The 27,610-nt window shown below is 35.3% G+C and overlaps 3 protein-coding genes across 8 annotated transcripts in view; all 3 read right to left on the bottom strand.

The window, feature by feature from the left end:
* The window catches only part of LOC128020810 (membrane-associated phosphatidylinositol transfer protein 2), a 66,117-nt gene extending 63,819 nt beyond the window's left edge, over positions 1–2,298 (bottom strand). For 3 of the 5 annotated variants that reach the window (XM_052607544.1, XM_052607548.1, XM_052607549.1), the window contains exon 1: positions 1,661–2,298. The gene's annotated coding sequence lies outside the window, so the exon portion shown is untranslated. The remainder of the gene's footprint in view (positions 1–1,660) is intronic. The other 2 variants (XM_052607550.1, XM_052607551.1) reach the window with 1 other exon arrangement.
* A 1,291-nt stretch (positions 2,299–3,589) lies between these two features.
* Positions 3,590–24,386, bottom strand: LOC128020809 (M-phase phosphoprotein 9-like). Of its 2 annotated transcripts, none has more exons than XM_052607542.1 (24): positions 24,233–24,386; positions 22,347–22,621; positions 21,935–22,082; positions 21,134–21,223; positions 19,715–20,163; positions 18,737–18,884; positions 18,275–18,347; positions 18,017–18,102; positions 16,159–16,269; positions 15,689–16,086; positions 14,495–14,644; positions 13,533–13,620; positions 12,062–12,277; positions 11,912–11,959; positions 11,762–11,826; positions 9,911–10,012; positions 9,597–9,728; positions 9,361–9,503; positions 8,299–8,469; positions 8,092–8,212; positions 7,902–8,002; positions 6,658–6,848; positions 5,360–5,428; positions 3,590–4,565 (listed from the first exon to the last, which is right to left on the bottom strand). In XM_052607542.1, the coding sequence occupies exons 2-24, from the start codon at positions 22,583–22,585 to the stop codon at positions 4,464–4,466; spliced, it is 3,441 nt and encodes a 1,146-aa protein (XP_052463502.1). In that variant the 5' UTR covers positions 22,586–22,621; positions 24,233–24,386; the 3' UTR covers positions 3,590–4,463. The 2 variants fall into 2 exon arrangements, with proteins under 2 accessions (XP_052463502.1, XP_052463503.1); XM_052607543.1 differs by lacking the exon at positions 24,233–24,386 and adding an exon at positions 24,070–24,216.
* Positions 24,387–25,219: 833 nt separating this feature from the next.
* Positions 25,220–27,607, bottom strand: LOC128020808 (cyclin-dependent kinase 2-associated protein 1-like). The gene is made up of 4 exons (XM_052607541.1): positions 27,324–27,607; positions 26,658–26,749; positions 25,974–26,100; positions 25,220–25,857 (listed from the first exon to the last, which is right to left on the bottom strand). Exons 1-4 carry the CDS (start codon positions 27,376–27,378, stop codon positions 25,790–25,792), a joined length of 342 nt encoding a protein of 113 aa, XP_052463501.1. The 5' UTR covers positions 27,379–27,607; the 3' UTR covers positions 25,220–25,789.
* Positions 27,608–27,610: the final 3 nt, after the last annotated feature.

The raw sequence follows: 27,610 nt of genomic DNA, 5'->3' as shown, positions 1-27,610 counted from the left end.
AAGAACATCCTAATTATCTTGCCCAGACTGGATGATGCAGGACTGTTTTCGATGTGTTTATTACTCAAAGACAGATGAAAATATAATGCTAGATATTGAGGATGAATCTTCATATTTTAGACTGCAGGGATCAAATGTAAAAATCCAATTATCAACCAATGAAACGGTCAACACTGATCTTAATATTGGGGGGAACAGAATTGGACGGATGGATGGTTGGATAAATAGATGGATAGATGGATAGATGGATAAATGGATGGATGGATGGATGGATGGATGGATAGATAGATTTCAACAACACAGAATAAGCCAAACTGCATATACAAAACTGCTTTACAGCACAAACTCTCTTTGTCTTTGGGAAACCTAACTTTAAGAGCTTTCTAATCCTTAACCAGGTAGGTTATCTCTGACAGCTGATTAACTTTAGATATCCAACAGACCGAAACAGCCAAACCGGGTCAAACTGACAAAAACGGTAAATTATTATATGGACGTGCACTCAAAAACACATGACAGAGTCACATCAATACATCTACGTCGGTGTCATTTGAGTCAACTTGATATGCAAAAAACTGTAAAATTATCAAATATTTGTCAAAAATGATTTGACTAAAAATCAACAGTATTCCCATGTTAAGAAAAACCATATTACAAAAGTTATACTCACAAACAACTATTTATATCTAACAGAGTTTAGCATAATTTTAAAAATGCATATTCAAAATCAAATTTAAATAACCTTTCCAGGCCTGTAAATCACCATTTACACTTTTTTTGTTTGTTTGTTTCCAACATACCATATTATTAATAACACATTACTGTTTTTAACTGTTTTATTGTATAAACTACAAAGCTTCATTTAAAATATATATACTTATTTTTCCAGACTGTGGGAAACCTAAAATTTATTTTAATTTTAAAAAAAGTTATGTTAGAGCCACTTAAATTAGGAAGGTATTCATCAGATAATGTCACTTGTAGAGCTAACTTATCTTTTCAACCAGATAACTGTTATCTCTGACAGCAAATTAATTATGACAGGTTGCAAATTCTCATGACCAGCTTTCCTGAGGAAATCACATGCAGAAATGATACATCCATAAATCACACATAAATATCAATAACAAGTAAGACTCTTTAAAGATGAATATACATCTATAAATGTAATGCTAATTCATAAAAACTGAATAATTAATACAGCATACATTACAGGTAGAAACTCAAACTGATAAGTGATTTGATTGCCCGGATAACCCTCATTAACTATGTATGTTACCGCGAAGATTAGTCAATTTATGAATCCCATCTAATCTAGACAACCGTAAAACCCTTTAGATAGCACTAAAATTACAGATGAATCTCCTCCACAATCAACTAAATAACACCTTTAATACCTTATATATATATATAATACATTAATCTCATTACAAATCCCAAATGGTTCGTTTAAATGGGGCAATCCGTTTAGAAAACAAAAACAAACAAACAAACTAAATCAGGGTTTAAGGCGATTAATTATTTATTTTGGTCACGAATTGACAGCAAGAGAAGGCCTTGACTAGCGAACTCAGAAGCGACCGTTGGAATTACAAATAATACCGTTGAGACGAACATTTCAAATGCGTTTAAATATTTCGCGGGCTTTGTTTTTTCTTACCTTCGGCGCGGAGTTTTGGCTCAAAGCGGCTCTGATCAGAGCGATGCAGCCATTGATATCCGGCGGCTCTAGCTCACACACATCCCCGCCGTGGATCGAGGTGTCTGCCGGTCGCTGCAACGCTATTTCCTCGCTCTGTCTGTAAGCGAGCAGCTGGCTACCGGTTCAGCCGACCAACGTTAAATAAAACAGCAAAGCAGGCCGACGGCTTCCTCCATGCAATCAAAAAACAAAGTCCTGTGCTTTTAAAATAGCGCGCACGGTTTACAGTCCACAACATGCACACGTCAAAGAGGAAGTGACAGGACTGGTTAAACCACAGCAGAGCTCGAGATTGAGTGTCACTGCTTTTGCATTGTTGTTTTCAGCTTGTAATGTTAGAGCAGCGGCAGAGTAAGGCTTCCTGCATCATTATATCCGCTTCAGCTGATATAGTTGATCCTTTAAAAAGCAGCAGGCAGAAAAACTGTACAGGTATGCTGATCCTTGCATTTGCGCGCCGTCCCGTGGGATCCGCGGGTCTATTTAAAGCATATGATCTTTCTCAAACCTTGACCCAGCTTTTCCGTGCGTGCACGTCCTTTTCTTCTTTCTATCTTTAACGAAAGTGTGAGCAGCATCATTTCTGGTCCGATATCATTGGATGGTAAATTCACCTCTCCCCTTCCTCGTTATTTTTCCATCGCTGTAGCGCCCTCTGGCGGCGTGACTAAAATCGTAAATTCTAAAATACCAAAATTCTAATTCTATATTTTTATAATATAAAACATTTTATAATTATTTACTCACCACCGTGTTTTTCCAAATCCATATGGGTATCTATCTTATGTGAAACACAAGAGGAGATATATTGCATATTGTTCAAGTTGCTCGTCTATACAATGGAAGTGGATGGGGACTAGCTGCCAAGCTCTAAAAATTACAAAACTTTAAAGTACTAAAACTTAATAAATCACTGATTTACCCCACCTAATGCATAGAAAGCCGTTTTTCTTGCTTGTATGGAAAAATGGCAGGAATTTGTTGCAAAACATACAAGGCGCTCTTTTCCATGCAAGGAAAGTGAAAGGTTATTACATCTGTTAAAGGGACAGTTCACCTAAAAATGAGAATCCGTCATTATTTAAATCACCCTCAAGTTGTTCCAATCCCAAAAGAGTTTCTTTCTTTTGATGAACACAAAATATATTTTAGAAAATTTTTGTAACCAAACAGTTGACGGTAGCCATATGGAAATATGACAATGGAACTCAACGGCTACCGTCAACTGTTTGGTAACGTACATTCTTCAAAGAAACTGTTCCAACCGGTTTGGAACAACTTGAGGGAAAGTAAAATATGACACAATTTTCATTTTCGGAGAACTATCGATGAATAAACTCGATATAACAATAAATATAATTTAAAAAAAACATTAAAATTAAAAGAAAAGCAGAGTCCACGTCATAACGATAACTGCAATCACTTTCAAAAATATTTTTGTTTGAATTTTTTTATATCTGATACAAAATGAAAACACTGACAGCCATTTAGAATCCATCCTGCTTTTAGAAGCTCAAACATTTAAAGTGGCAGATGTCAAAACTGCAGCGACAACTAATTATAAACAGAATTTTAGAACACCAAGACAGTTATCATTATTGGCATCATTCCTGGTGCAAACAGGCCTGTAAGCTCCAAAACAAATACAAAAATAAAAAAGAACCTTAAAAGTCTTCTTAAACCATATAACCATGTTTTGAAAGAAACTAAATTTAAAAGTAGTTCACCTATAAATTCAAAGTCATTATGTTATACCTTCAAGTTGATATTTACTAAAAATCATACCTTCTATACAAGCTCAAAATCATTCATGCTTCTGCACATTTTTTTTTTTTTTTTTTGCCAAATTATGCCTTTAACACTAAACCAGTTCTGATGAACACTAAACATGTTTCAAGCTCATTTAATAAATGATTTGAGGAAACAACCAAGAGTCGAACATATTCCAGATGTCATCGAATCATAATGACTCAAACTCATTATTCCGTATGCATTTTTAATTGTGGAACATTTTTGTGCAACAGTTAAACCGATTCCATGAGCTACAGGAACAAGATGAACAGTCAACAGCTAACAATGGAAAAGCAGAGAAGAGCATATTTAAAATTTCATGCATCAAAGTAAGCAGTACATCCTGTGCTGCACTGGAAAATGTCAGAGGTCTAGCTTTGATAAACATGTGTAAACACTCGGTGCTGGTTTGGGTTTGTGTTCTTTGCATGAGATGATTTCGACAACTTAACTCCACTCATCTTCTTATCAGATATATGCTATCATTCTCTGCTCGCGTATGGCACAGGCTATGTTTTTGCATAAATTAATGAGCATGCCAAAAACAGTGAAAGCCTGCTATTTGAGCAAATTATAAACCTTTTTAAATAAAGAGTCTTAAGACACACAGTGGAATGAAAACATATGCAAATGAGCTGCCCTGCAGGACTGGATTGTTGCCATTCACTTAAATCAGCAGCAAACAAATCAAATAAAAAATATAGAGTCAAGCATTCAATTTTCCATATTTCTGTGGCATTAAAAAAAGTTATATGTTTTTACAAATCTAGGCATTATTAAAATATACTTTATAGGATGTTCACCATGTAATAAAACATACAAAATAGATCCTACAGTAATAAAAGTAGAAATATTTACTGAAAATGTACATATCGGAGTCTGTACAGTGGAACAATCATTCCTTTGTGATAATATAATATACTATAATATTATAATTTCATATTTCATGACGGTTCACAGCAGGCTTTGGCTAGATGTTGGCAGAAGATCGCAGGATGTTGAATCGCTTCAGAGTCATGCGGATGAACCCGAGGTCGCGGTTCACCATTTCGAGGCGATTCTCCAGTGACACCTAAAATCATGAGGTTCAGAATGTTACGCAATCTATTTTACACTGATGTCTTTTGTTATGCATAAATATCTTTAAAATAAAAAATTCAAGTAACGAAAGAAAATACAAAAATGAGATGCAGAGCCTTTCATTTATAAAGTGTCTAAATCACTGGATTAACAACAATTTTCGTTATCATGGTTATGCAACATATTACACTTTAGGGATGAATTTAAAGCAAAAAATAACTATATCATGATATATACCATGGGTTTTAGAGATGTCAGCTTATATAGGTTTTAAAGAATTCAAGAGTTCTAATGATTGCAAAGTTTATTTATTTTAACAACTACTTTTCACATTGCTTCTCACATAATTATTATTGCTCTTTATTGTCTATTTATGGTGTTTTAATAATCTAAATGACATCGGTTAACAATCAATAACAGTAATAGGGCTCTATAAAATGTTTTTCTTAAATTTTTCTGGTGATCAGATGAAGGCATAAAACAAAGTGCTGCGCAACAGAGGTTTACTGTTAAAATTAAAAAGAAAAAAAAATTTGATTATGCATTCATGAATCTTACATTCTACTGCACATTAGTTATATAATTCTGTCATAGTTTCTTTAAGTTAAACCAAACTTTTATTTTGACGGGTTGCCGTAGAGAACTTGCAGCTGCTGTGTATGTGATATGATGGAAGTTTTTATCAAATTAAACGGTAAAATGTCTAAGCAGCTGAATTAAAAGTCGGTGTTTATTTACCCAGGCCTAGTCTATATGCATGTGAATGGAAAGTGATTGTGTTCCCACCTCGTCTTGCCTGGTCTGCAATGTGACTCGGGCCCCAGTTCCTGGAATCCGGCTCAGTGCTGCCTCAATCTGTGGAAAATAAATAAATATTGGGTGAAAGCATCACAGCACTCAGCAAATTGCTGGATGGAAACGGCTGAGATTAAACAACAGGGTTTGAATTAGCACTCCTCAGAATGAAGAGGAAAAGGGAAGCCTTTGCTAAAAACAGACGTGATTAACCAGCAGCATTATAAAGACAGGTTATGTAATGTGTAGTGCTGAGATCACAGCAGGAACATGTGCTGCCATACAGTCAGTTTAAACCAGCACGAGCCGTGAGTGAGTCACATGCTGCACATACTCTCACGTGATGTTGTGACATGCCTTCCATGAGCTTTCAGAGTTTCACAATGATTTTAGCACGTTTGTGGCCAGAATCGAAATGAGTGAATATACACACACACACACACACAAAATTATAAATAAATATATAAACATATATACACACACACACACACATACATACATACATACATACATATATATATATATATATATATATATATATATATATATATATATATATATATATATATATATATACATACACACACATATATTAATTAATTAATTTAAAACTTATGTATTATTTAAAATGTATAAGGCCTACAAAAAAAAAAATTAAATATATTGGAAACATGCAAATAACAACTTCGTTATATTCATGTATTATATATATTTATTTATTTTTATTTGTATAATTATATTTATTAAATGCACAGTTGCGAAATCATAAATCTATAGTTAAATCAGGTAATCAAATAAACATTATTAGTAAATTGTTACATATACATTTAACACCCATTAATTTTCACAGATTTTTCAACAGTGCATTTAATAAATAAATAAATAAATACTTTATACATTTTTTTTACTACATTTAAGTTTACTACACTATTAACTACTTATTTGTAAATATTAATTAATGCATTAACTAACATGAACAATATATTTATGCAACATTTATTAACCTTGGTTAATGATAGTTAAAAATGTTCATGTTAGTTCACAGTGCAACTAATGTTAAATACAACTTTTGATCTTGAAAATCTTTTCATCAATGCTATCTATTATTAAAATTCAATAATATTAATAAATGCTGTAGACGTTTTATTTATTTTTAGTTCATATTTACTAATGTAATTCATGTAAAAACATGAAAATGAAAAAAGGGGTTACCATTATATGAATATATGTGATCTCAGAATCAAGTGTTCTAGAGATCCATGTAATAACAGGAAATACCCCACAGTCACCTGCTGCTTTTCCTGTGTGAGCTCATCAAAGAGGCGCTCGGTGTCAGCCAGCGACTGAATACGAGGCAGACAGGAGAGGGACGTCTCTTCACTGGCGTCTTCCTGTTCCTCCCAGCTTTGTCTGACCACAGGCTCCTCGGACTCACTGCTCTCCGCAGGATCAGACGAGCCCACGCTGGACTGAGGGTACACTGAGGAGCAAATTCACACAACACTTACACTTCCTGAGGAAATACCAGTGCTAACAGGGTTAACAGATAGTGAACGGTCATAAAGTTTTAGGTAAAGAATGTATTTATATCTACACTACCATTCAAAAATTTGAAGTCTGTAAGATTTTAAAAGGTCTCTTCTGCTCACCAAGGATGCATTTAATTGATGAAAAATACAGTAAAAACAGTCATATTGACAATAATTTAAAATAAATATTTTCTATTGTTTTATATGTTTTACAATGAAAATTAAAGCTGTTTTTTCAGCATCATTACTCCAGTCTTCAGTGTCACATGATCCTTCAGAAATAATTCTAATATACGGCTGATTTGCTTTACAAGAAACATTTCTCATTTTTATCAATGTTGAAAACAGTTGTGCTGCTTCATATTTCTGTGAAAATCCATGCTCAATAAAACCACGTAACAAAACCATGATAAAATAACAGCATTTAATTGAAATAAATATATTCTGTAACATTATAAATGTCTTTACGGTCACTTTTTTAAAGTATTAAAAAATGAAATAATAAATATATATATAATTTGCCACTTTTTTCAATTCTGTGATATATATTTATATAGTAAAATTTCTGGTAACATTTTTTATAAAGGTGTCCTTGTTACACATGTAAAATGTACTTACTATTATAATAACAATTAATTATGCATAATTACATGCAAGTAACCCTAAGCCAAACACTAATCCTAACCACATAGTAAGTACATGTAGTTAATCAAAATTACTCAGTTCTTAAATGTATAATTGCACTGTAACAAGGACACCTTCAAATAAAGTTTAACCAAATTTTTCAAATGATGCAAATCATTTGTAATAAAAATAATTAATAATTTCAAAACTAAAACAGCATAACGTTTATAAAAGCAATACATAAATAACTATTATATAATATCAAATATAAAAGCTTAACTAAATGTAATTAATTTAGGAAAGTGTAAAATACAGTCAGTATCAGGGTTTCTTCTAAGGGTTGTCACTGCTTGATAGTTTAACCAGAAAAAGCACAATACCTTCCAGTCTCTCAGAAGACTTAAACTGTAACCTCTTCCTTGGACTCGGATGGGACGGTAGAGAGGAGCTGATGCCATTTCGATCAAAAGCTACATCAAACCTAAAACACAAGGCATTTATAAGACACGTTCTTTATTAAGAGATCAGTGCGGATGGAAAGTGAGTCAGATAGCAGGACAGAAATGTGACCTGCTCTGCAGGTACTCTTGGGATGGAAGAGAGTGACCCAACGCGGTGGAGAAGTTCTCGGTCGGGCAGCGCTTCGGACTGGACTTGGCTGAGAGAGGTGTGAGTAACGTGTCCCTCTTTGCTAACATAAAAAAACATATTCAATCAGTGAAGCTGGACTTTTATGTGCCATTTTGAAAATGCAAGCTAAAGATTTGAGTCACTCACTGGGTGTGGTGGGAGGAACGGCTGTCTGTGTTCTGGGGGGCACAGATGATGACCTGTGACCCTCTGGAGAGAGACTCCTCTGTGCCCTGAGCACGGCTCCGCTCCACTCCTCCACCGCGTCCCTCACAGAGCTCTCCACAAAAGCCACCGTAGGCCTCCTTCTAGTCAACCCTGAAACACACAACACCAAATAACAATGACAATGACTGTAAACAAGTGTTGGGGGTCTCTGAATTACTTCGGCAAGTCTCTTATGCTCACTAAGTTTGATCAAAAATACAGTAAAAACAGCAATGTTTCTAACTGTTGAGCAATGTTTCTAACTGTTTAAATCTATTGAAATAGATTTAAAATGTAATTTATTCCTGTGATGGTAAAGCTGATGAGTTTATAAAAACATCACAATAAACCACAAGTAATACACATGACTCCAGTCCATAAATTAATGTCTTGGGAAATGGACAGCTGAGTATTTATAAGAAACAATCCATCATTAAGGCGTTTTAACTTTTAACTGTCACTTCTGGCCAAAATATCAGTCTATAATTCACAATAATAATGAAAGTTCATCTCCTGTTGTTCTCTCACATTTAAATCCACAGATATATTTGTTGAAGACTGTTTTGGGCTGTTTTTGCTTCTAAACAGTGCTTGATCTGTGCATATTTCTCTCCTGATTCAGACGAGGAGACTTTTTTACTGAAGAAAGCAATATTATGGAAAGAGGACTCGTATTTTACTTGGAAGCAACAGTCTGAAATTGAAACGTTTTGTGAAGCAAAAAGCAGCGTGTTTGTAAGAAACAAATCCATCATAAGACGTTAACTGATGGACTGCAGTGGTGTGGATTACTGTGATGTTTTTATCAGCTGTTTGGACTCTCATTCTGGCGGCACCCATTCACTGCAGAGCATCCTTTGCTGAGCAAGTGATGTAATGCTACATTTCTCCAAATCTGTTCCCATGAACAAACAAACTTATTTGCCTCTGGAATGGCCTGAGGTGGAGCAAAGTTAAAACATTTTTGTGATCTATTCCTTTACGCAGTGTTTCATGACATACTGGAGGAACTGCAGCTGTTCGTGGACAGCGCACGGCCCTCAGTGGCTTTGGTGTCCTCCATCTGGATCATGGCCTTCATGGACGTCTTCTTTGGCTCTTCAGAGTGACCCTGAGTCTGTTCTCTCTCTGGTGGAGACAGCCATCTGATGACAGAGGATAGTTCAAGTTAGAAATTCCCTTCTCACAGTTTATGCACCATAATGATAAAGAAACGAAGACTGTGAATAAAGCAGTACCCTCGAGCTGTTCGGTCAGAGGATGGACCAGATGTCTGTTCACCCCTGAGACCAGCGCAGCTCCTCAAACCCACATTTACATCTCGCTGCCTTTTACTCGGCGAAGGCAGAAGATCAGGATAGTGGAACAAACTGGAAAGATTTTTAGGGATTCAAATTCATGTTTGAAAGAAACCGTAAAGCTGTGCACAAGCATCGGTCTAAGAATCAATAGCTGTGTTATATACAGGTAAGTGTATATCGTTCAAATTCATTGTTAAACAATAAAATCTGTGTTTTAGAGCCATGATGAGCATGTGTTGTGCGTTTCGTACCCTGCTCCAGATGGTTGCGAGTCTCTGTGGAGAGATTGACGTGTTTTAGCCAGATTTTCATGCTGTAGCTGTCGGACTTGAGTTTCTAGCTTAGAGATGAACCTACAAAACCATGGAGAAATTCAGAAATAAAAAGATATTTAGTTAGTACACAAAAGGAATTTATATTACTATATTCTATAAAATTATAGCATTCATATTACTCCCATGTTAAATACTACATGTCATAACATGTAGTAATTATTATAATTGTTAGAATCATGCATATTTCAAAATAAATTTGACCTTTTATAGACGGTCTAAACTTTATTTTATATGACTGGAAACACTTAAAAAATAAGGTAAATATTTTTAATAACTGGTAAAACTTTACAATAAGGTTCATTAGGTGACATTTAGTTAACTACTTTAGTTAACATGAACTAAGAATGAACATGAATACTACTGCATGTATTAATCTTAATGTCAATTTCAAGATTTAATGCATTATTAAAAGCTTGTTAGCATCAGTTAATGTACTGTGAATTACCATGAACTAACAATGAATGACTGTATTTACATTAGCAAAGGTTAACAAATACTGTAATAAATTTACTGTTCATGCTTCGTTCATGTTAGTTAATACATTAATGGAAACTTAATGAAACTTATTGTAAAGTGTTACTGTTAAAGTTTAACATTTTTAATAACATTAACAAAGGTTTAAATATATTTAATTGTTCATTCATTATTTCATTTTAAAATATATTTTATTTTTCATGTAAGTTAATGCATTAATGTTAATAAATGAGACCTTACTGTAAAGCGTTACCTCATGGCTTTATTTCTTATTACTATAATATTTATATTTAAGTTTAAAATAATATTTTTGAAAAAATTTAATAATTAAAATTCACTTTTACACGATGTTTGCACTATGTCTTAGCAGTGTATGGACACAACCACCCTGAAATGATAAAAATCAATTCACTACCTTTTTTTTTAAATCCCTAATAAACCTAAACAGTCTCAATAATCAAGCGGTTTTGATTTTCTGAGCAATATGATGTCATACTGCTCAGGCCCCGCCCACAACCGCTGATGGACAAAGGACTGTATTAGCTTATCTCCGCACTCGAGCAGCTGTAGCGACTACAATGCAGGTGTTTTGTAGTTGGATGAACAATAAGCGTCTTCATTTTCTCCACACATCAGCTCCACTGAGGACGCAGTGCATTAGTTCGATTGTAACGTGCCACCGAATACACCTAAATTAATTTATGCCGCTCAAGTCATTTTAAATTTCTGCTTTCCAAACGAAGGACAATTCAAGGTTTTGATTAAAAAATTTGAGGATGGATCAGTACCCACTGTTCGTGATCCAGCTGCACCTCCAGAAGTAAGTCTCACACTTTGTTTTTTATGATTATTTGCCAATTGCCTTTCCCCTTCCATGGAAGAAAGGGGCGGGGTTGAGCAGAGCTCATTAGCATTTAAAGAGACATGCACTAAAATGGGTTACGATGAATAGAGCTGTTTTTAACAAAGTAAAAAGGGTTGTTTTACACTACCATAGAGGAACTTTAACTAAAGTATGTTACAGATATTTCATGAAGTCCCTAAAGAATCGTACCAACTTGTGGAAAATGGGCATCTGATGTCACCTTTAAATAATTTTTGTCAAATATTAAATCAACAATTAAAAAATTACATTTAACAATAAATTAAATACAATTGTAAACATACATTTAAAATGAAATTGTTAAATGTTACATTTATAACATTTAGCTATAACTATACATTGCAGTGTAATAAGATTGCAGTAAATATGATATGATACCAATTGCAGTTTTTAAAAAGAAATCTGACTACCTTTTCAGTTCAGATATTTGTTCATTGGCATCAAATAGCTTATTTTCAGCGGAGACCAACTTGTCCTGTTAGAAAAGAAACAGCTGAATAGTTTGTGCACTTCTATATACACATATTTGGATCATGATGTCAGATAAAAACAGGTTTCACCTTTGCTCCTTCATGCTCCCTTCTCAGTGAATCATACTCGTGGAGGAGCTGCAAAAAAACAACAAAACTAAAAACAAGGCATCATCACATTGACCTTTACGGTCTATTATAACAGCATGCGGGAAGTTTAAGGGATTCTGCTCAGCTCACATCCTGTAGCATCTTGTGTTCGTTCTTCATCCGTGCCTCTTTCTCATCCACCTCCTTAAAGGCGTTCTGCACGGCCTCCTCCAGCTGACACAGGTGGTTCTTCAGTTTGGACACGGTGGTGTCTTTCTCACGGCTGCTGTGTTTGGCCTCTTCTAACCGCTGCTGCAGGGCCTGGACTGTGGCGCTGGCCGTGTTGTATCGCTCTGGCCATTCAGCCTGGACCACAAACACACAAACTTCAGGTCAACAAGTTTCCAGTCATTTACGATCATTATTATGATTCTAAAAAGAGATTTCTGAGGTGGCAGGTCAGGTACAAATCCTTGAAAATAATACATTTAAACAACAATAACTATTAAGTGTACAAATGTCTCCAATAAGATCAATAAAGAATATCTAGTCAATATGAATAATTATATAAAACATAATAATAACATTTTAGAGCAGAACATATGAATAAAAAATATATAGTATAAGATACCATAACTCAAAACGAGATACTAAGTTATCATTTTTTCCTAATTATGACAAAAAAAGTAATAATAATAAAATTATTATGAGATGCAGAGTTATAATTATGAAAAATATCAAAATTGATGTCTTAATTATGACAAAACAGGAAGCCATAATTTTGTTATAAAAATTAAAAACAATGAAATATGTACAAATTACGTGAAAAGTCGTAATTATGACAAAAAAAGTTATTATTATGACAGTCAAAATTGACATAAAAAGACATAATAATGATGTCACAATTAAAAAAAAAATTATGACACAAAATCATAATAATGATACCAGAAAGTCTTAATTATGACAGTAAAAATTACAAGATTAAATAGATAATTATAATTTAAGTGATTTAAATAATTATGATTATGATTACAAAATTATGACAAACAATTTTTATATGTGTGTTTGTGTGTATGTACATGTATGTACATAGCAAAAAGATGAAACTGACATAAAAATGTGAAACTATTACATAAATTATGAGATAAAAAGTCATACGTATGATGGTCAAAATAGATTTAACAAGTCATAATTACAAATTACGAGATAAAACTAATTAAATTATGAGATAAAAAGTCCTAAATATCTCATTTAAAAACGTATGAACTTCCATATTGACCGATACTGATATTCTTCACTTTATTGTTCTTCAAGGCATCCAGTTGCTAAACACTGAAAGCTGTTGAGCGTGAGGTCGCTAGGATGTTCTAAGTGGTTCCTAGGGTGTGGCTAGGAGGCTGTAAGTAACCTTTACACAGTAAATGTTCCAGATAGCTTTGAGTTGTAAAAAGTGAAATGTCTACAATATTCATAAAAAGCTGTTTCCATGACATGACCCCTTGAAAGTGCTTGTATACAGTTTAAACAATTTTGCTGACTACAAGCACAACTGCCACGTCAACATACAAGTCTCTCGTACACAACTGTATTTCCTGTTTTAGGTGGAGGCGGTGACTCATACCAGCTGTCTCTCCAACAGGTGGTTTGTGTTCTCCAGCTCTCGGATGCGTGTGCTCGCCTCTGTTAACGCTCGTTCCAGGTGTTGACATCTGCCAAACGATGATCACAGACACAGTCAGTCAGAGTTTATTGTGCGTTTAACGCCAGATGTGAGTGCAGATACAAACAAAGAACTGAAGAGTGCATCAATACACCACAATAGACCTAATGGTTATTAGTTAGTTTGTAGGTGTGGAACGATACACTCATGTCATGATTTGGTTTAATACACAACTCTAAAATGTTAAAATGGGGTTAACATTCTTTTTTTTATTGATAACTTCTAAGACTTAAATAGTTCATGAAATGTATTGTTTATTAACCAGAATAGAAATATTCACGAATGAAGAATGAGTTCAAACAGCTGATAACTCCAGTTCATCATCTTGTGAAGCATAAATCTGCACGTTTGTGAGATACAAATGCATCAGTAAGCCATTTTTAACTTCAAACTATTGGTTTCGACTAAAATATGAGCGCATAATTCATACAATTGCTTTCTCCAGCGAAAAAGTAGTCTCATCTGAATCAGGAGAGAAATATGCACAGATCAAGCACCATTTACAAAAGAGTCTAAAACAGCTATGTTGTGGATTTTAAATGCAGTGTTAGGACTAGAGGGGATGGACTTCTACTGAAGGAAGCATTATTATGGACTCACATTTTGGCTAGTAAGTTTAAATGCTTTGGTTGATTTGTTTCTTGCAAACATGCTAAATTTCTCCAAATCTGTTCATATGAACAAAAACTCATCTATATCTTGGATGACCCGAGAGTGAATAAAATTTCATTTTTGGGTGAACTATTACTTTAATTGTGATTTATTGTGACACAATATATTATGACACCCTTTGTTTTTATCTTATTAAAATGCATTATGCACAACTGGAACAGTATGAATTCATCCTATGTATCGTTTCTCACCTCTCAAGCAAGATCTGATTGCTTTTCTCCATGTCAAGAGGCAGATTCACCAGATCCAGTTTCTCCTTCAGCGCACTGATCTCAGCCTCGTAGTACGCGCGGAGATCCGTTATGTGACGGGCATGTTTCTCTCTCAGCTTTTGTCTCAGTCTAGTGAGATTAGACAAACCAGAAGTTAGTGTGGCAGCACTAGAGCATCTCAAATAACATTGGATAGGCTCAGCAAAGCACTCAAATATGATCCATCAGCATCTTCAACTACATTACAGTTTAAAAATGTGAGGTCGGTAAGATTTTTAATTTGTTGGGATAAGGCTCTTCTGCTCACTAAGGCTGCATTTATTTGATCAAAAATACAGTGAAAACAGCAATATTGTGAAATAATTACAATTTAAAATAACTGTGTTCTATTTGAATATTTTTGTAAATGTAATTTATTCCTGTGATGCGCAGCTGAATTTTCAGCATCATTACTCCAGTCTTCAGTGTCACATGATCTTCAGAAATCATTTTAATATGATGACTTGCTGCTCAAGAAACAATTCTGATTATCAATGTTGATCTCCTTTATATTTTTTGTGGAAACTGTGTTACTTTTTTTTTCTTCAGGATTCTTTGATGAACGGAAAGTTCAAAAGAACAGCAATTATTAAAAAAACTGAGAACTTGTAACATTATAAATGTTGTTACTGTCACCTTTGATCAGTTGATAATGCATCCTTAATGAATCATTCCTTGCATTCATTTATATAAAATAAAAAAAATTATTATTTTGAATGGTAGTGTTAGACAATGTTCATCTAAGGACAGTAAGGAAGTTAAAAGGCAACTGCTAAATACAATTTTGCATGAATTATCAGTACACATTATTTTAAAGAAAAACTGTTTTCTTCCAATTTTTTCCCCCCATATCTCCAAAACATTTTCCTGACTGAATTTTCAATGTACCACATTTAAAGGATAATTTGATGAATACAAAGTTCAAAAGAATAACATTCACTTGAAATCGAATCTCTCATAATATCATAAATGCCCTTACTGTAATTTTACCTGAGTTTTACCCTTACTGTAGTTTTACCAGATTGCTTAATTATTACGCATTTTTTGTGACCAAGTATTCAAAACCAGTTTTGCCTTTAATCTTTTGTAAACGTCATTTCATGTTAACTTTAGGGGGGTTTTCACGACTCTTACAGTGAGAGAACAACTGGGTCCTCTAGTGAGGTCACCCGCTCCGGTTTCCCTCCGCCTGTCTCTGCGCTGCTTCTGTTGGGCCTGAACATGTCCGGAGCAGACGGTCCTCTGGGCTGAACGGTGACCGTGGCAGTGTGGCTGCCATCATCCTCACTGTTGGCCTGGTTTGCACGGTCAGGCCCCTGCTGTGCAGACAGACTGCTGGCGTTAGACATGCAGTCGCTGTCACTGTGGCTGCGCAGGGCCATGGAGTCGGGACTGATGGGCGCTCCACTGCTCCTGGGACAGGCCCGGACCTGTGCTGACGGACTGCTGAAGTGGGATGGCGACGTGAAGCCTGACGTGCGATCTGACGTGCGATCCTGCTTCACATGCACGGTGGAGTCCACAGTCAACACCTGGGTGAGGGAGCAACAGATGAGACGTATGGCTCCTTAATTAATTCTTGTGATAATTGGTTCTGCTCTGACCTGAGGAGACGAGGCGGATGAGTTGATTAAGGAGTCCCATTCCTGGCCTCTGGGGTCTGCTCTCCTGCTCTGGTAGATCTCCCGCAGGGACAGACGGTTCTCATCTGGAGTCTGTGTGAGACAAAACAGCTTGTTTGTCACTTTTCAATTAACCCTTTAAGGCCTGCTGTATCATATTTGCTTTGCACATTTAAGGATCAACGTGATCAAAACTTCTGAAAAGCCTGTTGTACACAATCTGAAAACATGCAACATCTACAGCTTTAAAGCAAGTAAAAGGTATTTTAGTATGATTGTACAAACGTCTGCCTTCAGGTGTTTGGCTTTAAAATCTTTACTGATTTCTATAAAATAAACGTAAGAATATATTTTGTATTAGGAATATTTCAAGATGAACACTTTATAGACTGAAGCAACTTTTGGTTCACTTGTTTATACAAACGTCATTTATTTATTTTTTTAGAAAAAGTAATGTTAAAATGTGCCTTTTGAGGAACATAAATTTTTTCATTATATTTTTTGCCACTAAAACTTAAAACTTAACTTGTATAGCTAAAATTTTCTAAAAGCAATAAAAATGAAAATATATATTAGCTACCAAAAAAAAAAAAAAAAAAAAAAAAATGTATGAACTATTGTATCAAACAATTTCACTATTATAAGTCAACGAATAAATGTAAACGTTAATGAAAGTGATTTATTATACATCATAAAACATTATTCTGTCATGTTATACTACTATCTTAACTTAGCTTTTTCAGTGTTGTTACTTAAAGGGGGGGTGAAATGCTATTTCATGCATACTGAGTTAACTCACTGTTAAAGAGTTGGATTCCCATGCTAAACATGGACAAAGTTTCAAAAATTAAGTTGTACATTTGAAGGAGTATTTTTGTTCCCAAAATACTCCTTCCGGTTTGTCACAAGTTTCGGAAAGTTTTTTTCGAGTATGGCTCTGTGTGACGTTAGATGGAGCGGAATATCCTTATATGGGTCCTGAGGGCGCGTCTGCCGGAAGAGCGCGCGCTCCCGTATAGCAGAGCACTGAGAGCACAACAGGCATTCGCTGATCAGAGCGAGAGCGTCTCGAAATGTCACAAAAGGAGTGTGTTTTTGGTTGCCAGGGCAAGACAACCCTGCACAGATTACCAAAGAAAACACAGCATTAAGGGACCAGTGGATGGAGTTTATTTTTACAGAGCATCAACGGAGTTGTGCAAGTGTTTGTGTTTGTTCCCCTGCATTTCGAAGATGCTTGTTTTACAAACAAGGCCCAGTTTGACGATGGATTTGCGTATCGTTTATTTCTTAAGGATGATGCAATCCCAAGGAAAAAGGGTCACGATCGTGTGTTGGAACCGCAGGCGGTGAGTAAAACTGCTTCAAATATCTCTGCCTCCTTGTTAGTGCGTCCGCCTCCCATCGGAGACCCGGGTTCGAGCCCCGCTCAGAGCGAGTCATTGCTGCTGCTGCTCTCGTTCAGTTTCAGCCTCGGGATCTGATTCTGGATCATAAATAAACGGCTGAATCTGACTGTAAGCCATGGTTTGTTTTGGATGATGGTTTTTCCCTCATGGTAATGTCACAGCTTCCAGACGCTCTCAACGCAAAAGCCTACTGGCGCTCGTGATTCTTTAGCTCCGCCCACACGTCACGCCTCCAGCCGGTCGTGTTTTTCCGGGAAAAATCGGTACAGACTATCTTTCTCTTATGATTATAATAAAACTAAAGACTTTTTGGAGTTATGAAGGATGCAGTACTACTCTATAGGTACTCAAGATTAACAGGATATTGAGTGAAAACAAGCATTTCACCCCCCCTTTAATTTTTCCTAGAGACCAAGTTAATAAACTTGTACCTGCATTAGGAAGAAGGACGCACTTTCAAAGTTGTCAGGTAGAGGGCGGTATAACTCCCTCTCATCCAGTTTCCAGTAAGACAGGCCTGGAAAACCAAAGAGAGTAAGAATATGTTAAAGGCAATTTCAGAAAATAGCCAAAATCTAAACTTCTTCAAATCTAACATTACACATTAAAATACCTAAAAAAAAAATAACAAAAAATCTTGCACCCCTCCTGTGTGCAAGTGGAGCTTGATTCTTAGTGAAATGTGTTACCTGAGGCTTCAGACACCAGACTGTCACTTCTCTTTAAAGGCAATGGATGTGTGGAGGCTGTGCTGCATCCACGCTGAGGGAAAAGCCAGAAAACAGATGCTTATTATACTCAGAAAGCATTTTTAAAAGCACACAGAGGCCTCTAGGAACACTCAACATAAGAAGCTGAATACTTCATGCTTCATCTTATCTCTGAAACAGCAAATGATGAACAATTCAGACAGTTTATCCGAGATGCAGGACAGAAATTCTTACCAATTATAAATCTGACATTTTCTGCCTTTAAATTTAGAAACGGACATGATATAGAAAATATTTTACAGTAGAAAATATGACATTTTAAAAAGAGTTTACTACTTGAAATGGTAAAACAAACATAAAAAAAAACACTTTAATACGTTATATAAAGATCCTTCCTGTTCAAAATGTAAAAAACATCATTCAGTATTAGCAGATGCTTACATCAGGTAAGTGATCACTGTGCTCCTTAAGAGATCCTGCTCCTGCCGTGCTCCTGTCCCGCTCCTCCACATATGACGTCCGGTTTGGTGTTGTTCGGCTCTTTCTCTGTCTGTGTCTTTGCCTTTGGGCCCAGGAGGTCAGAGGTTGACTACACAACATACAACACAAAAGAGCTGGATCTCTTAATGTTATAAAAATGATTAAACAGAGTTCATTAAATCTAGTTTGGAGCCCAGTTTCCTTAAACCCACTCCCACAAACATTGAATATTGTGTATCATTTTAGAGCGGCTATCAACATAAGGGAACCCAACTTTTCCCACAGAGTTGGGTTACTTTTTAACTCCCCCGTGGGTTAAAGGTTTGCATAAATTACATTTGACCGAAACCCTTGAATTGAAACATTTTGCATTCTACCTATGATAAAACTGCGCTAGATAGATAGGTTTTGTAAATGAGGGCTACTGGTAGGCAGCATTTGAGCTGTGTTTATAATCAATGTGCATTATAGCGACTGTAAAATATGTATTGTAGGTATGGAAATTACATATTTGATATTTGCTATTTTGTCATTGTGCTACTTTAGACAGTTTTTGACTGACATGGGCTAGTTTTGTCATGCAGACCTGGCAACCCTGGCTTTACAGAGCAGAGCAGATGCTTTCAGTTTAGTGTAGCGTACATTCTAGCTAAACTAAATGACTTCTATTTAAAAATAAATAAATAAATAAAAGGAAAACCAACAGTTTGGGTGTGCATTCATACAACACACAGTGTTTAAGTAACTCCATCCTTCTTGTTATACAAAAAATATATTTCTAAATAGTTATTTATTGTTATTTTTCATTTTAGTTAACGTTAACAACACTGATTACGGTTATAAAGACTATATTGTGTATCTGAAAAATCACAGTGAAAAGTTTAAACATATTTGATTTGTGTTATTTCAGTTTTGATGACTGCTGAACTGTAACTCTACCTTGTTAGTCTCTGATCAGTCGGCACATCGAGTGCAACCGTCCCAGTCGTCTGGAGCTCGTCATTGGCTCTGCTCAGAGGGTTCTGGCCCAGAGGGCTTGTGAGAGGTATAGGTGATGGTGTAAAACTCCCGTCCGGCTGGTTCGGGGACCACAGCACCTCGTCTCTCCCCTCTGTAGAACTGGGCCGCCAGGTTCCTAACCCATGTTCCCAGGTGGAAAGAGTCCCGTATCCACTGCTCAGGACAGTAACCATCCCCTCCTCTGATCTCTCCTGAGGGTGAACGGTGAGCTGGGGGGGTGAGAGAGGTCCTGGACCTGACAACATGAAGGTGTTCTCCACCGGGTCCTCTAGAGGCTTAGGGTTCTTACTGGGCTCCAGAGAGTGAGTCTGTGTGCTGATTTGGCGGTTTTGTAACTGCACTAGAGCCTTAATTTCATCCTGTATGAGCTGGAAGAGAACATACAAGAACGTCAAAACAGAAGGAAACTACTTATTTATGATGTTAGTCTGGATTTTTATAATTGCTCAGTTTAAGGACAGAAAAACACTATATATATACACAAATGCAATTTGGAATCATTAAAGGGTTAGTTCATCGAAAAATCATAATTATGTTATTAATAACTCAAGTCAACATACTGCAAGCGCAGTTAACAACACAACGCAATGAGAAATGAACCTCAACACTGAATTGATAGTTTCCTTAAAAATATGTTTATAAACCACATGTCTAATACAGTTAGTTTAGCTTAATTTTAACTAAGCGATATTCTCACAGAGTAAAACATTGATTTCTGAATGCAGCAATCAACGAGGTCAAGAAGAGTTGAGAGATTAAATGGAATAGAAATCGAAAATCGGTTATAAAACTATAAAATCATTTATTAAACCATCAACAAAAAAGGGTTCACAGCCGTTTTCCATCAAAATAAATTCTAAATGTTTAAACAACTGAAATTAAGAAATGAATTGTACTGTAAATGTATTATTAATATTTATTATATTACTTTTTATTTAAAAAAATTTTTTTACTGAGAAATAGTATTATTAAAAAAGTATTTTTTTATTATTGTTATTTATTTATTATAATAAACATCATTACTCATTTATATCCATAATGATATATAAATTTAATTCAAATAAAACGTGCTACAAACAAACACATGCAATGTTTCAGGAATTTATTTTTATTTTTATTTTTTTATTAATAAATTGCACTTAGATTTAATTCCCCAAATCATGCAGCCCGAATATCTAGATGCATGTGAGAAGCATATGTTTGAAGCCTTACACTTGCACAACCAGATTAAACACAATGAAAAACCTTAACTCCATCAGACACAAAGCACAACACTCTGCAACATGAACAATAACTTGGTATCAGTCCAGATACAGTAGGTTGCTTTGAGAAACATACCTGTATTTGGCACTGGTACTGCTCCTCCTGAGCAAGGATTTGCTCTTGATATTGCTTTTCCACTAACTGAAAGAGATGAAGCCACCGGCCCTGTTAGAATCAGAAAAAAACACTGTCTATATGTCAGTATGGAAGACGGAAAAGATCTGATTTTGTGGATTCAATGACCTGCTGGAAATGCTAAGACAGATAAATTGCTGTGTTTTGGTCAGATGGGCTAGTTGAAATTTTGAGTGCAAAAATATTGCCATAATCATCATACTAATTTTTTTTAAGTCAGATCCAGTGAATCTAAACTAGAATGGATTATCCACAAAGCTAGAAATAAAAAAAAAGTCGTGGAGCATTTTGATAAATATATGCACATATTTTAATAATACATTTTATTTCAACACATCACTATTAAGATCTATAATATGCATTAAAAAAATATAAAGTTTTCATTTCATGCCGACTTCAGGACTCAAGAAACTTCTCATTTGAATTTTCTAATCACATTTGTGATGTCAGGAATCAGATTGTGGGATATTCATCACATGTAGACAAAAATTAGAAAGCAGAGATTGCTATATATATATAGGGTGATTTTTACAATCATGCCAAATGTAAAGCCCTCGAGAACTTCTAAATGATCTTATTTGTGATGTCAGGGATCAGCTGCATTGTGGGATGTTCTCCACAGCTCTGAGCGTGGCTGCTGCTGCTGTCTCGACTCCTATGGGAGAACCCAGACAATGGCCCAAAAACCTGGGCCGTGACAGCATGAGGGAACGGACAGCGTGGTCTCGGGCATCTGCGCACCTCACAGTTCTTCCAGATCTCAGGGTCGGTCTCGCCGCTGCTCTGGATCTCCTGGACCAGGGCTCGGAGCGTCTCTATGGAGCTGGGGTTGATGAAGGGCAAACTTCTCCCTGAGCTGAACTCCTCCTCGGTGCGAAGACACAGATTCCTAAAGCATGTGATACAAGAACAGAGTGATGTTAAGTCATTTCTACCCTGAGGGCTTGTTGTGGATTTAAAACAGCTTATCAACAGCATCTTTGTACATGCAAAAACATCACTAACTTTATTTTTGGTTCTGTTTTCAGCTAAATAAAAACTTTCATTTTGGTTTCAGTGAAGATTATATTTCAGCACATCACTATCAAGCCTTAGAGAGATTGTTGTGGCTTTGAAGCAGCTTATTGACAGCCTTTTTTTTTTTTTTTTTTACCTTATTTTGTTAGAAATGTTGCATGCTGGTGTGGTGGAGGGTCTGTCGTCCCCTTCTGTGGTCTGAAGGAAGCCCTCGGGATGGGACGCGGAGCACTCCTCTTCGGGGAGACCTGATACATTGTCCTCAGAGGAGACGATGGACGCCTCGCTCTCCTTCCCGCCATTGGCACTGATCTGATCGTGGCTCAAGGCGACAGAGCTGGACACGTCCTCAGAGATGCTGTCATCTGTGAACATGCTTAAACAGCCGTGGACAAACACTGTGTGCGAGCGCTGTTTAAAATAATGAAGAAAAGCAGAGGACAACACAGTGTTACATGATCCACTTCAAAAAAGTGAACACTTATCCAATGCAGCTAGGACTCAAACCTGCACCATTTCAACTACCAAAACAGATTTGTAACCAATGAGCCACCTATCCAAGAAAATAAAATCATTCACGTTCAGAATTTTTTACTTATGCATATGTTTTTAAAGCTCATATTAAACGAGTCAATTGCAAAAAGTAAATAAATATTTATATTTATATACATATATGTGTGTGTGTGTGTGTGTGTGTGTGTGTGTGTGTGTGTGTGTGTGTGTGTGTGTGTAATTATTAAAAATACTAAAGGAAATCAACTTTTGCAGGTGTAAGGATTAATCTAGGCCTAAATGTAAAATTTAGTGTTTGACAACTTTATAAAATTTCTGTATATTTCTTGCAAGCTAAAGGGCACAGGTAAATGTGACATTTATTATAATGGGTTTTATGTGAAGATTGTTTCAAGTTCACTTAAATTATAAGTTGTTATTTTTTTAAAGTCTAATAAATGTTCAAATTGATAGCTCTCAGATATACAGTAATATTGAATAGCTAGTCAATGGTTCAATATTAGAAAGAAAAAAACGATTTCATATATAAAAGACATCAGTATCAGTGATACTCGCCTTCAGTCATAAAAAAGATGCCATTACATAAATATTACAAATTATATAGCATCTTTATGTTGTTTTATGTTTTAAAGATGACAAGTTACCCTATTTCAGTAACTTTATTAAAGTAATCTTACAGTAGGACTCAACACTGATTACTGTCAGACTTAAAAATCCTTCAACACTTGAATTAAGATTATAATAATTTAATTCATTTTAAAAGTACAGCCACCACAAAATCATAACCTCTTTTTACTTTGAAACTGTTCTGAGGTTTAATACAGATTTAAAATCATTAGATATTGATTAATAGTTATGATATTATTTCTAAAATCTTTGCATAGCTATAACAGCAAACACTGTCATCTAACAGTACTAATCTTAAAAAAATAAAGCATAAACTAAAACCCATGTCTCATATTCTGTGTCCTAAACTCCTGAAACACTGGTGTCTCATATTTTAAAGTCAATGCAATTTGGGAAAGAAATCAATCCAATCTGAATGTGTGATATTTAGTCATTTTTAACATTTTCATAAGTAACTGTCATTTTATCACAAATTTTTCTCTCTCAATAACAGTAACAGATTACAGTTACATTTATTTTGTTATTAAATTACTTAATTGCGTTACATGTAACGTCAACTAGTTACTCCCCAACACTGTTCACAACAAATGCCATTCATTGCGATGAACTTGAATGGAGAGCAACAGCAAGGTGTAAGAGCAGAAAAAGCCAGAAGCACACACATTAAGTCTTCAAATCAATTAAAAACACAAAGCTAATAAATTAAACAACAATCAAACCCCGCCGCTGGTGTGTTTTATCGCACTGTTATTCTGAAAGATGTCAAGCAGCTCGTAGACGTGGACACAGCGCTTCCTGTTCGCTCGAGCTGCCGAGCATCATCTCTGCAGGCCTCCAAACACATTTACAGTCACAATAACTCCAAAGTGCCGTGTCACTTACTTGTTACTTTGTATTACCGCTTGTTCTCCCATTGTGACATCCCTCTCTGTCTCTTCATCCGTCACTGTCTGACCGCTTCGAGCTCAACCTCCTAACCAGCGACGACACAATGCGCCGCGAAACGCCATTGGTGCAATGAGTTCAAAAGGCGTCAATTGATTGGCCAGCGCAAATAGTCAACGTCACTTAAGGCTCTGTGATTGGTTCGTTCTCAGGATTCTGCGCATTTTAAGACCAAATTTGTGGTTTTGATTGGCTCTCTTTAATGTAACCCTGCCGCAGTCGGCTTCTGTGCTATCTATTCTAAGAATTTTTATGGGAAAAAAACATAATTAAAAATGTATATATTTTAAAAATAAAAGGAAATGCATGGGTTGTATTTCAGTTTTAGAAATAAATTAAAATAAATTAATGAAAGATATATTTTCCTTAAAATACATTTATGATTTGGGCACCAAATGTACTTAGTATTATTTTTTTTACCCAAAAATTCCATTAACGTAATGTAAAAAAAAACATTAAACAATATAGCAATATGTATTATTTTGTATTGCACTAATACAACATCAATTACTGCATTATTGCACTCATGAAGATCTCTATTTGAGAATAATAATAAATGCATATATTACAATAGTGTTAATTTAGTAAAAAAAAAAAAAAAAAGCCCTTAATTGAAAATATTTTCACAATTCAACCATTTCCTCTAGACCTCAAATATGCTTCTTAAAAAAAATAATCTTTTTGTTTTAACTTGGTTAAAAGTGAATTTAAAAAAAAAAAATAATAATTATATATATATATATATATATATATATATATATATATACACACACACACACATTTAAATACTTATTTTGTGTTTCGTTTTGGTGGCTCATCAAAACAGGTTACTAGTTTTACTGTCAAGTCTGATTTTCTGGTGGAAAATATAATGTGGTAAATTTATGGAAGGACATAAATTTTGCAATTCAATGAACAAAAGAGTTTCATACACAATGAATGTCATATTTATTGACAGATATACAAAATTCCAAAGTGTGACCTTTTTTTTGTCTTTACATGAAAATACATTGTATTACACGGGGTAATAAATACAATAAAAGACGAAAGTAATGGCATCACTATAATACTTTTCAGAATCTCCCCGATTATATCCATTAGTGCGTCCAAAGAAAAAAAAAACTTTTATAACTTATCCTGTGACCTATTTCTAAAAGCACAAACCTAGTCTAATTTGTAAAAGTCATGCAGATTCTAATGTGGGACCTTTCATCCGGTTGCATGCATTTTGCGTATTAGTTCTTAAAGATACTATGTGGTCAAAGAAAAAAAAATTTATAAAAAAAGTCAACAGTTCTGGATCTCTTGCATTTATAAATCAGAAGATATATTCGCTGAATGTTGCCTTTTTCCCTCCAAAATTGCAGATGAAAAGTGCAACTCTTGCAACATAAATGCTCCGTTTTCTGATTGTTTTATCCCCTCAAAGAAAGGCATGCATGATTCCCGTGTGACAGTTCTTTTAGCCGTATGGAGACAATGGTGAAGGAGGCGCTAGGATCTGGCATTTCTCTCTGTTTCTGCCAGACACTCCCGAACAAGCCCTCTGGCATGAATTATACCTACAAAAAAAAAAAAAAAAAAACATGACACAATACGAGTTTAATATGAGTGCATGATTTAAAATCTGATATTCAGAAGCTGATCTATTTATTTCATCATCGATTTGTCCACAAACCTCTTTTAAGTCGCTCCATGGCACTTTTACTCCCTGCATATGTTGGCCTTATTTCTTTCCCAAGTTCTTCAATGATGGCGAGGAGCTCAGCATATTTACTCTGAGGTACTTGGCTCCCATTTGGACCCTAAACATGAGATAAGAGAGAGAGCAAGACAGAGAAACATTTTAAATAAACTTTTTGTTTGGATAGAATGGGTTTTAAAGTGTAAAATTAAGAGCGTCAAAAATTGTATTACATTTATGCATTTTTGTTATTTAATAAGACTATGCAGTTTTTATGTTTGTTATTTTAGTATATCAAGTTAAACTAAATGTATTTTTTATTAATATTTTTAATTTGTTATTTCCATTTATAATTTCCATTTTCATTCTAATTTTAGTAAGTCATTTTTATCATTTTGTTTTATAAATGTTTTTATAGATTTTATTTCAATTGTAATAATAATTTTGTCACATCAAGTTAGACTACAACTTTGAATGTTTGTACTTTTAATGTTTTCATGTTTTATTTTAATTTTAGTATTCATTTTCATTTTTTAATGTCTACATAGTTTTTGACATTTTGAAAAACTTTGCCTTGACAACAAGCTGAAATAAAATATGTTAAAAGGTATTTTGTTTCAAGTAACATTTTTTTTTCTTTATTTTAGTGTTAGTTAACTATAATAACATGAAACCTACCTGTGGGAATCCCAACGAAGGCGGCCCAAAGTCATTCAGCATTGGTTTGTATGATTGTATCGTTGCCATTGAAGACGGAGAGGGAATGTTTCCTTGTTAAAACAACAAAACAGATCAATAACTGTACGAAACAACAACAACTTAAAATTTACATAGACACATATGACTTTATTTCAAGTCAGACTTGCAGTAACTGTGATGTAACCCTTGTGACAACTAGCCCCTGCCTTCGTTCTATGCGATACCACTCTCATCCGCTAGGTGTCTCCAAAGAGCAATAAAAAAACGGCACGTCTGAATCCGATCAATCAACAGCCCGAGAGACAATCATGGAGGAAACGGCACGGGCTTGATCTTAGCCGCTGAAAGGATTCATTTTTATCACAATCTAGCGGCCTCCACGCAAACCCATCCGGCCACGCCGCGACGCGGAACCTTCGGGAAGAACCCGAACATGCACCTAACGCCGATATTTAGCCCTAAAGAAGGCGAGGAATGCGTTTTTTCCACTAGTAATAATGGCGGATGTGAAGGATCTGACCCTGTAGCGATCAGACTGGACAAAAACTACACACGGCTTTTCCCCAGGTATTCTTTCTCTCGCCAATTCTTACATTCGACCAAATACACTCAAGACGAAGAGTTTTCCACGCTTTTTCGGCATACCTTGGTTCCCAGAAGTTCCCGGAAGGTGTTGATGGAGATTGGGTTTGTAAGACATACCTGAAGAGATAATAAATGAGAGAAATAAAATTGTCCCTAAAATCAGCGGAGCGTCCGTCTCGCAGACACTTTTTGTTTACAGCACCGGCAAATATGGCCGCGTCACTCCTCATGACACCCACACTGTTGTCCATCATCATCACAAAGAACTCAAGACAATTAACACATAATTAATGAAAAAAATAACCAGTGTTGTCCTTAATCACAGTAACAACTGGAGAAGTAAAAAA

This window comes from Carassius gibelio, chromosome A10 (assembly GCF_023724105.1).
Source record: "Carassius gibelio isolate Cgi1373 ecotype wild population from Czech Republic chromosome A10, carGib1.2-hapl.c, whole genome shotgun sequence".
Classification (NCBI taxonomy): Eukaryota; Metazoa; Chordata; class Actinopteri; order Cypriniformes; family Cyprinidae; genus Carassius; species Carassius gibelio.
The sequence above is the reverse complement of the archived record's forward strand: the minus strand, read 5'-3'. Positions and strand labels throughout refer to the sequence as shown.